This window comes from Hydra viridissima, unplaced genomic scaffold (genome assembly GCF_058129835.1).
Source record: "Hydra viridissima isolate aposymbiotic clone 2 unplaced genomic scaffold, HvirCarnegie_v1 scaffold_17, whole genome shotgun sequence".
Taxonomy (NCBI): Eukaryota; Metazoa; Cnidaria; class Hydrozoa; order Anthoathecata; family Hydridae; genus Hydra; species Hydra viridissima.
This window is the reverse complement of record NW_028324316.1, coordinates 657,501-670,387: the sequence shown is the minus strand read 5'-3', so window position 1 is coordinate 670,387 and position 12,887 is coordinate 657,501. Positions and strand designations below refer to the sequence as shown.

The following is a 12,887-nucleotide window of genomic DNA, read 5'->3' as shown; positions in this document are numbered from 1 at the left end:
TGGCAATTACCACATTGACTTTCACAGACATAAAATGAATGTTAAAATTGCAGCTCAAACGCTAAGTGGTTCAGTTGCTGATGCTATAGAGTTTTTGATGGTTTCAGGTCATCCATCTTTTATTGATGCCCAAGGCACAATTAATTTTATTAGAACTTTAGACAAATTATTTGACTTGTTAAACTCTAAAAACCTTTTTGAAAAAGGATCGAAGAAACCTTTGTTTTTGAATGAAGCTCCAAAATGGGTTGAAACCATAGAAAAATCTGTAAATTACCTAGTTAACTTATCAGACCTATCTAAAATTCCTTTAATTAAACACAGAAGAAAGACATTTGTACTTGGTTTCATTGTAGCAGCCACAAGTGTTAGAGATTTATCCCTTAACCTTTTATCTAGACATGAGAATCCTTTTAAATTTATTTTAACATATAAAATGTCACAAGATCATGTTGAATTATTATTTGCTTGTATTCGCGGCAAAAATGGTTTCAATAACAATCCAGATGCACGCCAGTTAAAATCTGCTTTGAAAAGAATTTTATTAAGAAACTCTATCATAGGATCAAAATTTAGCAACTGCCTTACTTTTGACCAAAGATCTTCTGGCTCAATCTTTTTATTAAAGTGGAGTAAAAGGAGATCTCCTCTTGTTGAATATAATACAATATCTAGTGAGGATTCTAACTATTTTAAAGACCTTGCTGGTTGTCTTTCATCAGTCTCTACTTCAATTTATAAAGAAGCTATACTTGGATATATTGCAGGGTTTATTGTTAGAAAACTTTATAGTAAAATTACATGTCTGACTTGTGCCAATAGTTTAATTTCTCAGAAGACTTTGTCCACTGATCACGATTATTCTTTATTTTGCAGTTCATCATGGAAAAGCTTTATAACTTTTAAAAATCGAGGTGGTTTAATCTTTCCATCCTGTAGTGTTTTAAAGATTGTCGAAAAATGTGAGCATGTTTTTAAAGTTTTGGTGTGTGGGACAGACCCTCATAATTTGAAAATATCTTCTAGAAAAAATCTTAAAACCATTCTAGTTCACTTCATAAATCAAAAACTTGCAAATGACTCACTGTTTACTGAACTAAATATACATGATTTAGAACATGAGATTTTGACTGAAGACATGCATTCTTCACAGCTTTTAAAAAAAATTATAGAGAAATATTTAACATTGCATCTTTACTCATATGGTCAGTTATACACTAGGAATGAATTGCATAAAGGAAAGATTGGATTGCGTCAACAGTCCAATAAGCTTGTTTTGTTCAAAGGTTTATGAAAAATAACAATAGTAATATTTAATATTATTTGTATGCTATTTATGCCAAAAAAGAAAATTACTTCTTTAAAAAAATATATGATTACTGAAAATTCCTTAATTGTAACTGTAAACTGTAAGTTACAGTTTTTTTAACTAGTTAAAATTTTTTTATTGAAAACCTACATTAAAAATATATACCTATTTATATCAGCAACACTTTTGATTTCTTTCATAATGGAATATGTGTACTTTTATAACAATAACTCAAAGATTTTCAACAGGGTACTTTTAAGTTACAGTTGTAAAAGTCAAAAACATATTTTTTGCCAACATATATCTGTATTTGCGAAGTAAAAATGTAATATCTTTGTATTATATAATAACTTTTAACTTTCTTTATCTACTAACGCTTTTAAGTAGCTGTGTTTAAATAACAGTTTGTAAATATGTTAAATATTAATATGTCCAATGTTTAAAGTTAATCAACATCGCCAGAAATTTTTCTTCTTTGCTGCGGCTACCGGCTTAACAACCGTCAAAAACTTGCTTCACATTTTCTAACGGAATTTTTATGAAGTTAGATATCTAGTTTATATATATCATTGGGAAAGACTTCACTGGTCAGTGGAAGTTTGGTCAAAGCTCAATTTTAGTGAGTGGTATAATAGATATTTTGAGGTAGGTAATTCAAGATTTATCGTTAAAAGATTAGCTTCAGAGAAATATAAGGAAAGATTTTGTGTACCAAGAGTACAAGGCGGTGGCGGCTCGATAGATATTCGGGGATGCATTTCTCAAAAGAGGATAGGATTTCAAAATATTTTTACAAGGAGAATTAACTTCATAAATGCAAAGAGACCTTGAAAAAGAAGCTTTTACCTAGATCATTATGCTATATCATTTTTTTAGAACGCATAAAATCTGGATTTTTTCAACTGGACGGCGCAACAGCACATACTTCCAACTTTGTGAAAGAATGGTTTCTAAGGCAACATTATTCTCTTCTACCCTAGCCAGTACGATCACCAGGTCTGAGCCCTATCGAATACTTTGGTTGTGGATGGACAAGAGTTTATTAATGAATGTGAAAAAAGTATTGCGCAATTGAAATTTGTACTGGAAAATATTTAGAACGAAATTCCACTGGAATTATGTACGCATCTGATTGAATCTATACCAAAATGTATTCATAAAAGCACGTGGTAGTTATGCAAAATACATTTTTTTTATTATAAGTTTTTGACTTGACTCTCTTTTTTAATTGATTTTTTTACCAAAACGATATAATTTTTTATTTTGGCTGTATTCCAATGTATTTCAAATAAAAATTAAAAAAAAAAAATCTCTCTTCTTTTGTTTTATTTTTTTAAAAAAGCATGGAAATAATTTAAGTAATCGCTAAAAAAAATCTAAATAATCTTATATTTTGAAAGCCACTGTATAATCCTACAATAAGAGGTTGTAGTCGATATGTGTAGTGCGTTTGGTATGTTACAAATACAATTTCGTTCTCTCTGCAAAACATAATTGGTTCAAGAAGAGCAGTGGACTCATGGTTGTCTAGTGAAATTAACATTGGACTATCCTTTATACAGTTAATATGATTCTGGAGTTTGCTTCAAAGCTTAAATGAAACAAACTTCATTTATCCAACCAAAAGGGTTTGTTAATCCTAAGCTACGCCCTCTGGTGCACCTTTTAAAAATCTTTTTTAAAACGAACTCAAGGAACTATAAACACTGGTGGGTTTGTGTTGCCAGTTGTTCAAACTGTTGCACAAAATGTGATCATTTCTCTTCATTCAGCAAATACAGCTTGTCGAACCTGCTTTATTACCTTAGGAGCAACTAAATGAGGAGTTTGCAATACAATTGATGCTCCCGTTTCATCTGTATTAAAAATTCGGTTGAGTGTTTTATATTTTCGCAATGCGTTTTATAATTTATAAAGTATTTGGATTTAAGCTTGTTCCCATCAAAGACTTATATTTTCAAGTTTGAGTAAACTAATTGATGGATGCCTTCTCATGAATCCTTTCATCCAGTCTACTACAGCAAGTTAACTATCTAACCAAGATTTGTTAATTTCAAAGCCAAGACTCCAACTATAGTCGTAGGGACAATTTTCGAACTTGTTGTTTGTAAGTAAGAAAATATTGGATCATACTACTTTTAATTAAATATGCAACTAGGAGGTCTTCTTGCTGAGTTGTAATTATCTACTGGTTTGTGTATTTAGAACTAAATGTGTACTTCTTATTTATCTCTTCTAATTTTAAGGGATCTTTGTAACTTTTAATTCTGTTATGTCATCAGGTATGTTATTGATTTTAGCCTTTCTCTGATAGATTTCTTGTCTTTTGTTACCATATTAATTGCAAAACATACTTTCTCCTCTGATAACATGCATCTTGTTCTTTTTCTAATGTGCATGCGTGGTTTTCTCTGAAAACATAAATTTTAATCAAATAGTTAGTATTTAAACAATAATGTTTAAATTGCATATGTGCATAGTGTATGAAAACTTTAGCAAAACATTTGAGAATAAGAAACACATTATAAAAAATATATTTTGACATACCCACACTGTACCAAATATATATGTAATATACAGAACAGATATTAAAAATTCTGTCAAATGCTTCCCCATTTCAATATACCAATCTTTCACCTTTTGCGAGCGAGTGCTTCAAAGGGAAACATTTTTTTTTTTGTAATTAAAAACTTTTCACTTTTTAATTTAATTTTATTCTTTTCTTGAGTTTTAGGTTTAAATTTAAATTTGAACTAATTAAAAATATTAATAAGTTAAAAACAAATTTAACCATTAATAAACACTCAAAAAAGAAGTGAATTCGTCATACACATTAAAATGTAAAAACAATCAGCATAGTGGCAAAATAAACAAATGGTAAATTTACAGGTTAGAAGTTCTAAAAACCGAACTATATAATCTGTGAAAGAAGTGATTATAGGCAACATTTGATATCTGCATTCATAAATTTAAAATGATTTAAAACGCCCTGTGTACCATTGGTTACCCTGTACCAATAATCACCCTGTACCAATGTACCACCCCTCTATAATATATTTTTTAATTAATTTCTTTTTTAATTGATGATAGTTAAGAACTGAAAACCGAATTTCAACTTCGGCTTAAAATTCTATTCTGCACAGAAGTTTGAGCCGAAGTCAACTTCGCTTTCCAGTTTTCCAATCCGAATTTTAACGAATATTCACCGGTGTCATGTTAATATTTTACTCCGTTGAAATTTTACTGCGCAGTAAATTTTTAACGCTATAATTTTACTGCGCAGTAAAATTTTAACGTTAAAAATTTACTGCGCTCGTTATTTTTTTACTGTTATCAAGAAAAGAAGAGATGTTAAAGTTTTTGGGAGGGGCGGGTAAAAATATACATGTTTTATAAAACTAAGGGTACTTCAATTTTTCTTTTAATGAAACTTTTATTATTTAATGCATACATTAAATGATAGTTTACTTTCCAGGCCAGATTTTGATTCACTTTTTTATGTAAAGCTATGCATTTTCCCTTATTTTTTTTGCAATACATCAATTTGTTGTCTATAATTGCAAAGTTTTTAGATTGCCTTTTAAAGTTTGCCTTTTTTCCTCTCTCATTTACACCTTCAGGAAACTTTTTGTCATTCAAGTATTTTCTGATATCATGAAAGTTAATATTTTTGTACATCTTGAAAACGCCAAAAAAATAAACGCCAGAAACTGTATATTAAAAAAGTCAGTAAAAAAAATAACGATAGCAGTAAAATTTTAATGGCAGTAAATTAAAAACGCTACACCGCACAGTGGAAAATAAAGGTGTGTTTCGGACCAAAAATCGATAACTTTTTTGTTACTAAAAATAGAGATTTGAAATTTTGCACAAATGTAAAGTAGTATATGACGCTTCTTGTGAAATACTCTTTATAAGAATTTTTTGTAATACAATATTAAAAATAAATAAATAAAAATCAAAAACTTCAAAATTGGCAGTTTGTTAATTTACACTTTAACACAATGCTTTACAAATATATGAAAATACCTTAAAATTATTAAAAACTACGAAAAATACATAAAGTGCTTACCTACTAATTATAGAAATATTTAAGACAGTTTCTTAATAACAATTTTTAAATAGTTGTTTTTATGAAATAATGTATAGGTATATTAAGGTGGTACCAGGGTAAAGGTAACTTTTTAACAAGAAATTGAAAACTATTAATAGACTTTAGCTCTTTTCTATTAATGAACAAAAAAAATATATAAAACAGTAGCCAAATAAAAAAATTTTAGTGATAACGTCATTAATTATGCGCATAATTAGTGTTATTTTACCCCCAAACCTGCTTATTCTCTCATCTAATATAACTAACTCAAAAAGAGTCAAAACTGCTTGAAAATTTGAACATGAATTCTTTAATGTATTTAGAATGTTGTATATGAAACAGAATTTTTTAAACATTTTTAATTTTACCAGGTTGACATTCGAACTTTAAGATATAAAATTAAGGGAAGTTTGGGACAAAACCATGATAAAAATGAGTTTTAAATAAAAAATAACAAAAATTTGCTTCATAGACAACATTCGTAATATGTTCATCTTTAAATCTGCAAAATTTCAGCCCATTATCTATTTTCTATGAAAACTTATTTTTTCTGAAAAATTGAGATTTAGCGAGAAAAAAAGCGTTTCTAAGGTCGTTGTTATGAAGCAAGAGCCAAACTGCTCTTTAAAAAAAGGCCAAATTTGATTAAAATTAAGAAGATTTTTGACTTTTTGCAAAACGCATATTGAAATAGGTAGATTTAAGAATTCAAAACATTAATTTTGGTATTTTTCAAAATTTTATCAAAAATAGCCGTTTTTACCCTGGTACCACCTTAAAGGTACTATATCATAACTACATAGGGACTTTCAGTTCCTGAAATCAGTTCGTTGACTTTCAAAAGCTGCAGAGTATCTTCATCAAGTTCTTGCACATTTCACGCAAAGAGTTTATTTGGCTCTTTACTTCATCTACAATGACTTTAGTTTTCTTGGAAGTCTCTTTGCAAAATTCAATGCATATAGGTCGACAAAAACGAACATATGAAGGTGCCGGATTTTGCCAAACAACTGCGCCAGTTACTTTATCAATTAGTTTGATAGGCACCAAAAAACTAGTAAACAAATTTGCATCAGAAATAAGTTCAGATTCCTCTGGAAGTTTCTGCTTGTATTGGCTTTGGCCAGAGGAACCATCACAGCCCCATTTACTATATGAAAGTAAATGCTTGAATTCAATACTGTACAGAGAATCTATGGTCAAAGTTCTAGCTACAGTGTGATCCAATAAATCTTGCAGTTCCAGAATTTTCGCATGTGTGTTCGTAATTTCTATTGCAGAAGATGGTGGATAGCAGGTCTGTTTAATTTCTTGAATTTTACAATATGGTGGGAATATGGAACAGTTTCGTTCATTTGTCACCTTCCTCATATACAAATATTGTGCTTTTGTTAAATCTAAATCAATAAACACGCTGAGTTCTTCTTCATCAGTTAGCATATTTTTCTGGCTTGCGTTTTCCATAAAACTCGATGTTAATTTTTTTTTGTCTTTATCAGCAATCCTTAATGATTCCACAAGTTTTGCTTCTGCTTCTTCTCCTATTGAATTAAAGATATGCTCGAATCCATATTCCTTAAGTAACATGGAATTTTTTCTTTTTTTGCTGGATTCTGACGAATCTCCATAAGACACGCACGGCCTTCCGCGTTTTTCAAAAGAAGTAGATGGCGTGGAGTCGGTAATTGCCTCTTCTGAGTTAGGTAAAGATACATAATATCCAACCAATCACTGTTCTTAGATAAAAAAGCTTCCTTTTTCCGTGACGCCAGTATCCATCGTTTATTAAAAGACGGAATAATGTGCCTTTAAATACCACTAATGATGAAACACAAGTTGTCCTCAGAAAGTTGATAATTTTCTTTTAAAATTGTTGACAGTGCCTCAACTGTCATTCCTCCATCAATATAGGAAAGCAATAATTTACATTTCAAACACTTAAAAGTTGTCATTTTAACAAGTCACAAAAGTAACTTAAGTAATATTCAATAGTCAAACGAGTCGGTTTAATTTCCACTGTGAGTTTCTTATACTGATATAAATGTTTCAACTCTTTATATATTGGCAGTGTACATTCACCACAAAATGAGTGCAAAAATACAAGAATGCTATGGTATCAATAAAAAACTGATAATAAATTAAAAAACATATACCAAGCTATTGTTATAAATGAACAAAATTTGAAACCACGATAAAAAGCGGTTTTCTGTTTTTTTACTTTTCTCGATAATTTCGGAAACCGCACGTTTCTGCAACTCATTCTTATACATGTTTTTAATAAACACCTAGGCTACAATACTACATTAAATGTAAAGCGTGGGGAAGCGTGGGTAACTACCAAAAGTCTCAGTGAACTTGAAGAATATTATTTTTTTTCATTTATTTTATTGTTCAAATAATTACTCCTAAACTGAACAATATAAGTAAAAATGTATAATTTTCTTAAAATCTCCATAACATGAGCTTTTCAAAAATGTATAATACTTTATACTTATTCATAGAAAGTTTTATAGAAAATTCACTTTTAAAGTGATGAAGCGAACAGGTTTGAAATGAACATCCGCAAAAGTAATAAACAATAGGGCTTCAAATCTTTTATTTTTACATAAAATTATGTGAAATTCCTGCATTATAGTAATGATTGACTATTAAACTATTAAATAAAATTGAAATATAATGACAGTAGCGACATTAGTAAAAAACATTTATGATATGCTGTTGCTCTACAATTTTCCACTGTGCACCGGTCCTTATCACCCCGTATTTCCATTCGTTAGACGTCATTTATTTGGAAATAGTTAAAAACAACTCTTTACGTTGAGTAAGAAAATTTAAAAGCGTGCGAATATTACTATGAATAGAATAATGAAGAGAGACCTCGTCCATTTATTATATCTGCAGAATTATTAAAAACAACAACAAAAAAAAATACCCCCTTTTACTTTTAAAGCCAGATTTTTCAATAGCTAGCTAAACCAGCTCCGATCTCTTAATTCTCCATTTAACCGTTAGGGTTCTATTTAACCGCTTAAGGGCTCTATTTAACCGCTTCAGCACTGTTTTACTTCTAGTTAAGTCATCCTTTCATCGTTTCTCGTCATCGTTTCTCCTATTTTAGTCATCTTTTCATACTAGCACTTCACCATTTAAACAAAATATTAAAACATCCTCTACTAAATATATTATAATTTTTTCCTTTAACTACTAACTATATCAAGTTCTTAGTTTTCGTATGATTTATTATAGTTACACAGAACTAACATTAACTTTCGAGTACTGACACAGAACTTAAAATAAGGAAGGTTGTATTTGGATTACAATTGTTAGTTATAGCTTTCATATACTTGGAGAATTGTATAAATATGATAACAAATATGGGTAAAAGATATTCAAATGTGTAAATGAAAATGTTTTCATTTATTGCTATTTTTTAAATTTTTATCTATTTAGCATAACTTTTAGTAATGGAAGTAAAATCAAGACAAGCCTTTATTCCAACTGTTGCTCAAATTCAAAATGATGTTCTCACAAAAGTAGGTTTTGATATAATTTGTGAAAAACTTGTGGATTTCTTTACAAAACTTAAGGAATTACAAATTTTTTGTTTAGTATGCTCACCAACATTGGGCAACTATAAAAAATGAAGTATCCTATGATGCTAAGGTAACAATAATATAATTTTTTTTCTCTCTCAATGAACACACACACACACACACACACACACACACACACACACACACACACACACACACACACACACACAAACACAAACACAAACACAAACACAAACACACACACACACACACACACACACACACACACACACACACAGCTTATTATATTTATATTACGTTTTAATCTTATAATTTCTCTAGATTATTGATTTGATATATAACCAAGAGTTATTGGCTAATAAATTTCCAATCAAAAGAATTATGCTTTTGGAGTTCAGTCAATACTTAGAAAATTTCTTATGGAAATACTTTAATGAAGATGCAACAGATGCTCATGTTTTATCTATATGCTTATTAGTTAATGAAAAATGCAGAGAACGAGTACCACCATGGGAGGTGAGGTTTTAGCATTTAATTGTATATTATGTCTATGTGTTATATAAATTGCATTATATGATATGTGTTATAAATCTATTATGTAGAAAACCATTTGTGCTACACACTTATAAAAAGTTTACATAAGAAGTTTAAGGAATTTCATTGCAATTTACTTCATTAGAAAATATTGAGTCAAGTTTGATTTGTAAGGTAAAGTGTCTTTAGTGCTTGCTGGAAAAGATAAACTACACTAAGCAACAAATTTTCATGAAAGTGTGGTTTCATTTGAAGTTTGGATGTTTCTAGATAAAATTTTTGCATGTTAACTTTAAAAATCACTTCAGTTTTTGTCTAGCCTTCTTCAGTTTTTGTGGAGATAAGCAATATCTAGTGTATTCCAGGTGATTCCATTGGTTAAAAAACAATATCACTTTATTTATAAAGACAAATTGCAATTATTTTATTTACATTGAATTTGAAGTTAAATTTTCATAAACTGTCAAGTAGTTCATTAACCAGTTCCCTTTATTTTTCACTGTTTTTGTTTCCCAAAAAATTGGAAAGAACATGTTTGAATGCAACCCAGGCTCCTTTTTCTCTCTCTAACATTTTGCTTTATTTTTTCTGATGCAAACATCTGTTTCACCTGTGGTCCAGTAAACACCCCAGCTAAAACTTTGGCATCTGATAGTTTAGGAAAGATTGATCTGATCTCCTTAAATGTTTTGTCAGTGCCTTGACAAATTGTTTGGTCAAGCCCAATTTTATATGGAGGCAGAAGAATTTTGTCCACAGGTACTTGAGCAACAATTTTCACATTGTAGAACCCTGGCTGCAAATCTTTTCTTTCAGCCCATTCTCTTTGGAGTGATTTACAATGTCTTTGCTGTCCTACAATTAGTTAATCCTCCTTGCAGTCCAAGAAGAAAACCAATTATCTTAAAATATCCACACACATCCCACTGTTAGTAATCATAGTTGATCTTTTGCAGCAAAATCTTAACATTATTATAATCTTTGTGTAAGTATACACTGTGTCCAATTGGTATAGAAGAATGTTGATTTTTATTGTGAAGTAGTAGAGTCTTTAAACCCTTTGTAGAGCTATCAATAAATGGCTGCCGTTGGTCAAGTTGATGTGAGATACCAATTGCCTGAAACAGTCCCATCTCATCTGAACAGAAACAAAGAGATTTATTGGCTGTAAAGTATTGAGCATAGGATGTGTATCTTGTTTGGTACTTGGTAATTCTCACATTTGTTTCCAATAGATTCCATTCTTCAATCTGGATGCAAGCAGTTTTGGAAGATTCAAATCTCTAACTAGATCGTGAAGTTTGTGTTGGTTGGGAAAGTGAGGTTCCCAGATAGTTCCATAACCATAAAGTCCACCATGCAAAAGTAACAGTCATTTGGGTGATTTGCTGGCTCTCTCCAAATTATGTGTACTGCAAATGGCATCCTTTTCTTGCTGCCTCTCTTCCAATGTTGATTTACAACAGCCAAAGATAACATGAGCAACCCAGGATTTATCTTGGTTAATGTTTTTGCAATAAGTAACCCAAAATACTTCTTGTAAGGTTGGTGATATTTTGTACTGCTTGAAATTGCATATTTCAACTGAGCAGGTCCAATATAACATCCACAAACACAACAGAAGCAGTTTGCTGGTAATTTACAATATTTAGAAGCTATTGTAATAAGTAATTTAACAACTTTTAAGTTCCCTAAAAAGTATAGGAAAGAAAAAGTAATCAATATATAGTTACAGTAAAGAAAAAAAATCATTCGCTTATGCAACTTAAATGCCTAAAGCAACACGAAAATAAACTTCTCCATTAAAATTGTTGAATAATGAAAAAAACATTAAATAATAGACTGAAACAAATTTTTGTTGCCTAGTGTTACAAACACAAATAGGAGTTTTTAATTAAAGGCAAATTTTCCTGTAAAAAAATACTGGGCATTCTGTTCCCCAAGTACGGGGAACAAATTTCTATTTTTTTTTTTTTTTAATCTTGTTAGCGGTTATTTAATTGCTCATGTATAATTTTTGGTATTTAATTACAGGTATTTAAGACAAATAAAGAACACTTTGAGTTTTTCTTCCAAAAAGTACTTGAAATCGCTGTCAAAGGAGAAGGGGTAAATATCATCAAATAGCTAGTTTTTTAAAAAAGTTTTATTATGTTAAACCTTAGCATTTTTAGTTAATTTTTTATTGTTTAATTTCATATCATCTAAACTTTAGTATTCCCTCAAAGAATGTGTTATAATCCTGATTTTCCTGATCAGATGCTTCAATAGTTTGGTATGTGAAAGAAATTCTTGGTTTGTTAATCAATGTTTATCTCAAGAATTCATAAAAATCTTGTGATATTTTTAGGAGGTAGATTTAATCAGAGAGCAAGTCCAAAAGCTCATCAGTTTGCCGATGTGGTGCTGTTTACTACCAGTCTGTTTGTTTTTGTTTTTTTTATTTGCTTTTGCTAAACTTTAATTCAAAAGTTATTTTCAATCCAAAGGTAATGAACGTAAAAAAATTAAGGTTTTTAATCATGTTTCAAATACTCGATGACTCTTTGAAACTCTTTTTTTTTTAAGGGAAGACTTGAGCAAGAATTAAAATCTGTACCACAATACCAAAAATATTGGAACATCATTAAAAGAAAAGATAGTAAAGCTAGTCCCGAAGTTCTTAAAAGGTAAATGAATGCTAATAGGTGAATACTTACTGGGTCCTTTTCATTTCAAAATTCTTCTAGAAAATTAAAAGGAAGGTCACTTAACTATTACTAAAGTAATAACACATCACTTAAAGCATAAAGATCTCTTCAATAGGTTTTAAAACTTTGAAACACTTCAAATGACAATTCACTTCAAACACTAAATCTGATGGTAGGAGGCAATCTATAATACTGAAGTAGATGCAGTTACATTAACTAACCTACAAAATGAGCATACGAGAACCGAAATTTTAAATGAACTTTGTTAGCTAATGTGGAGAGTTGTCTTAATCGTTGCTAGCATTTTTCTTTTAACAACCATGAAATTTAGTCTGATTTGAGTTACTGTATTTTAGTCATTAAAATGTTTTGACTTTTTGAAATTTGCTTTTTTAATTGCTAAAAAACTTAAGTAACAGAATTTCAAAATTTAAAACTGCTGGATGTTTACATGTACAACCTCATAAAACAAAATCTGTAAAATATTTTAACTTGTAGCAACACTGATATTAAAATGGAGTTTTTTTTATTTAACAACATTAGAGAAATTTAGGAAATAAGTTGGCTAAAATAAATCATTTGCTAAAAGTCTGATTATTTGTATAATTTTTGTAATTGCTTACAAAGTAGTTGTTAACAATTAATAATTTAAAACATGTAAAAATTAAAGCTATTTTAAATTTTTCAGCAACTTATCTTTGAACTGA

General features: G+C 29.7%; 1 protein-coding gene across 2 annotated transcripts in view; it reads left to right on the top strand.

The window, feature by feature from the left end:
• The first annotated feature begins 8,640 nt into the window (after nucleotides 1–8,640).
• The window catches only part of LOC149876925 (RNA helicase aquarius-like), a 32,215-nt gene continuing 27,968 nt past the window's right edge, over nucleotides 8,641–12,887 (top strand). The window contains exons 1-8 of one of the 2 annotated variants that reach the window (XM_090074474.1): nucleotides 8,641–8,704; nucleotides 8,853–8,935; nucleotides 9,012–9,065; nucleotides 9,278–9,472; nucleotides 11,525–11,599; nucleotides 11,706–11,765; nucleotides 11,841–11,909; nucleotides 12,059–12,159. In XM_090074474.1, coding sequence (XP_089930600.1) covers nucleotides 8,867–8,935; nucleotides 9,012–9,065; nucleotides 9,278–9,472; nucleotides 11,525–11,599; nucleotides 11,706–11,765; nucleotides 11,841–11,909; nucleotides 12,059–12,159 — 623 coding nt within the window. In that variant the 5' untranslated portion in view covers nucleotides 8,641–8,704; nucleotides 8,853–8,866. The other variant, XM_090074475.1, reaches the window with a different exon arrangement.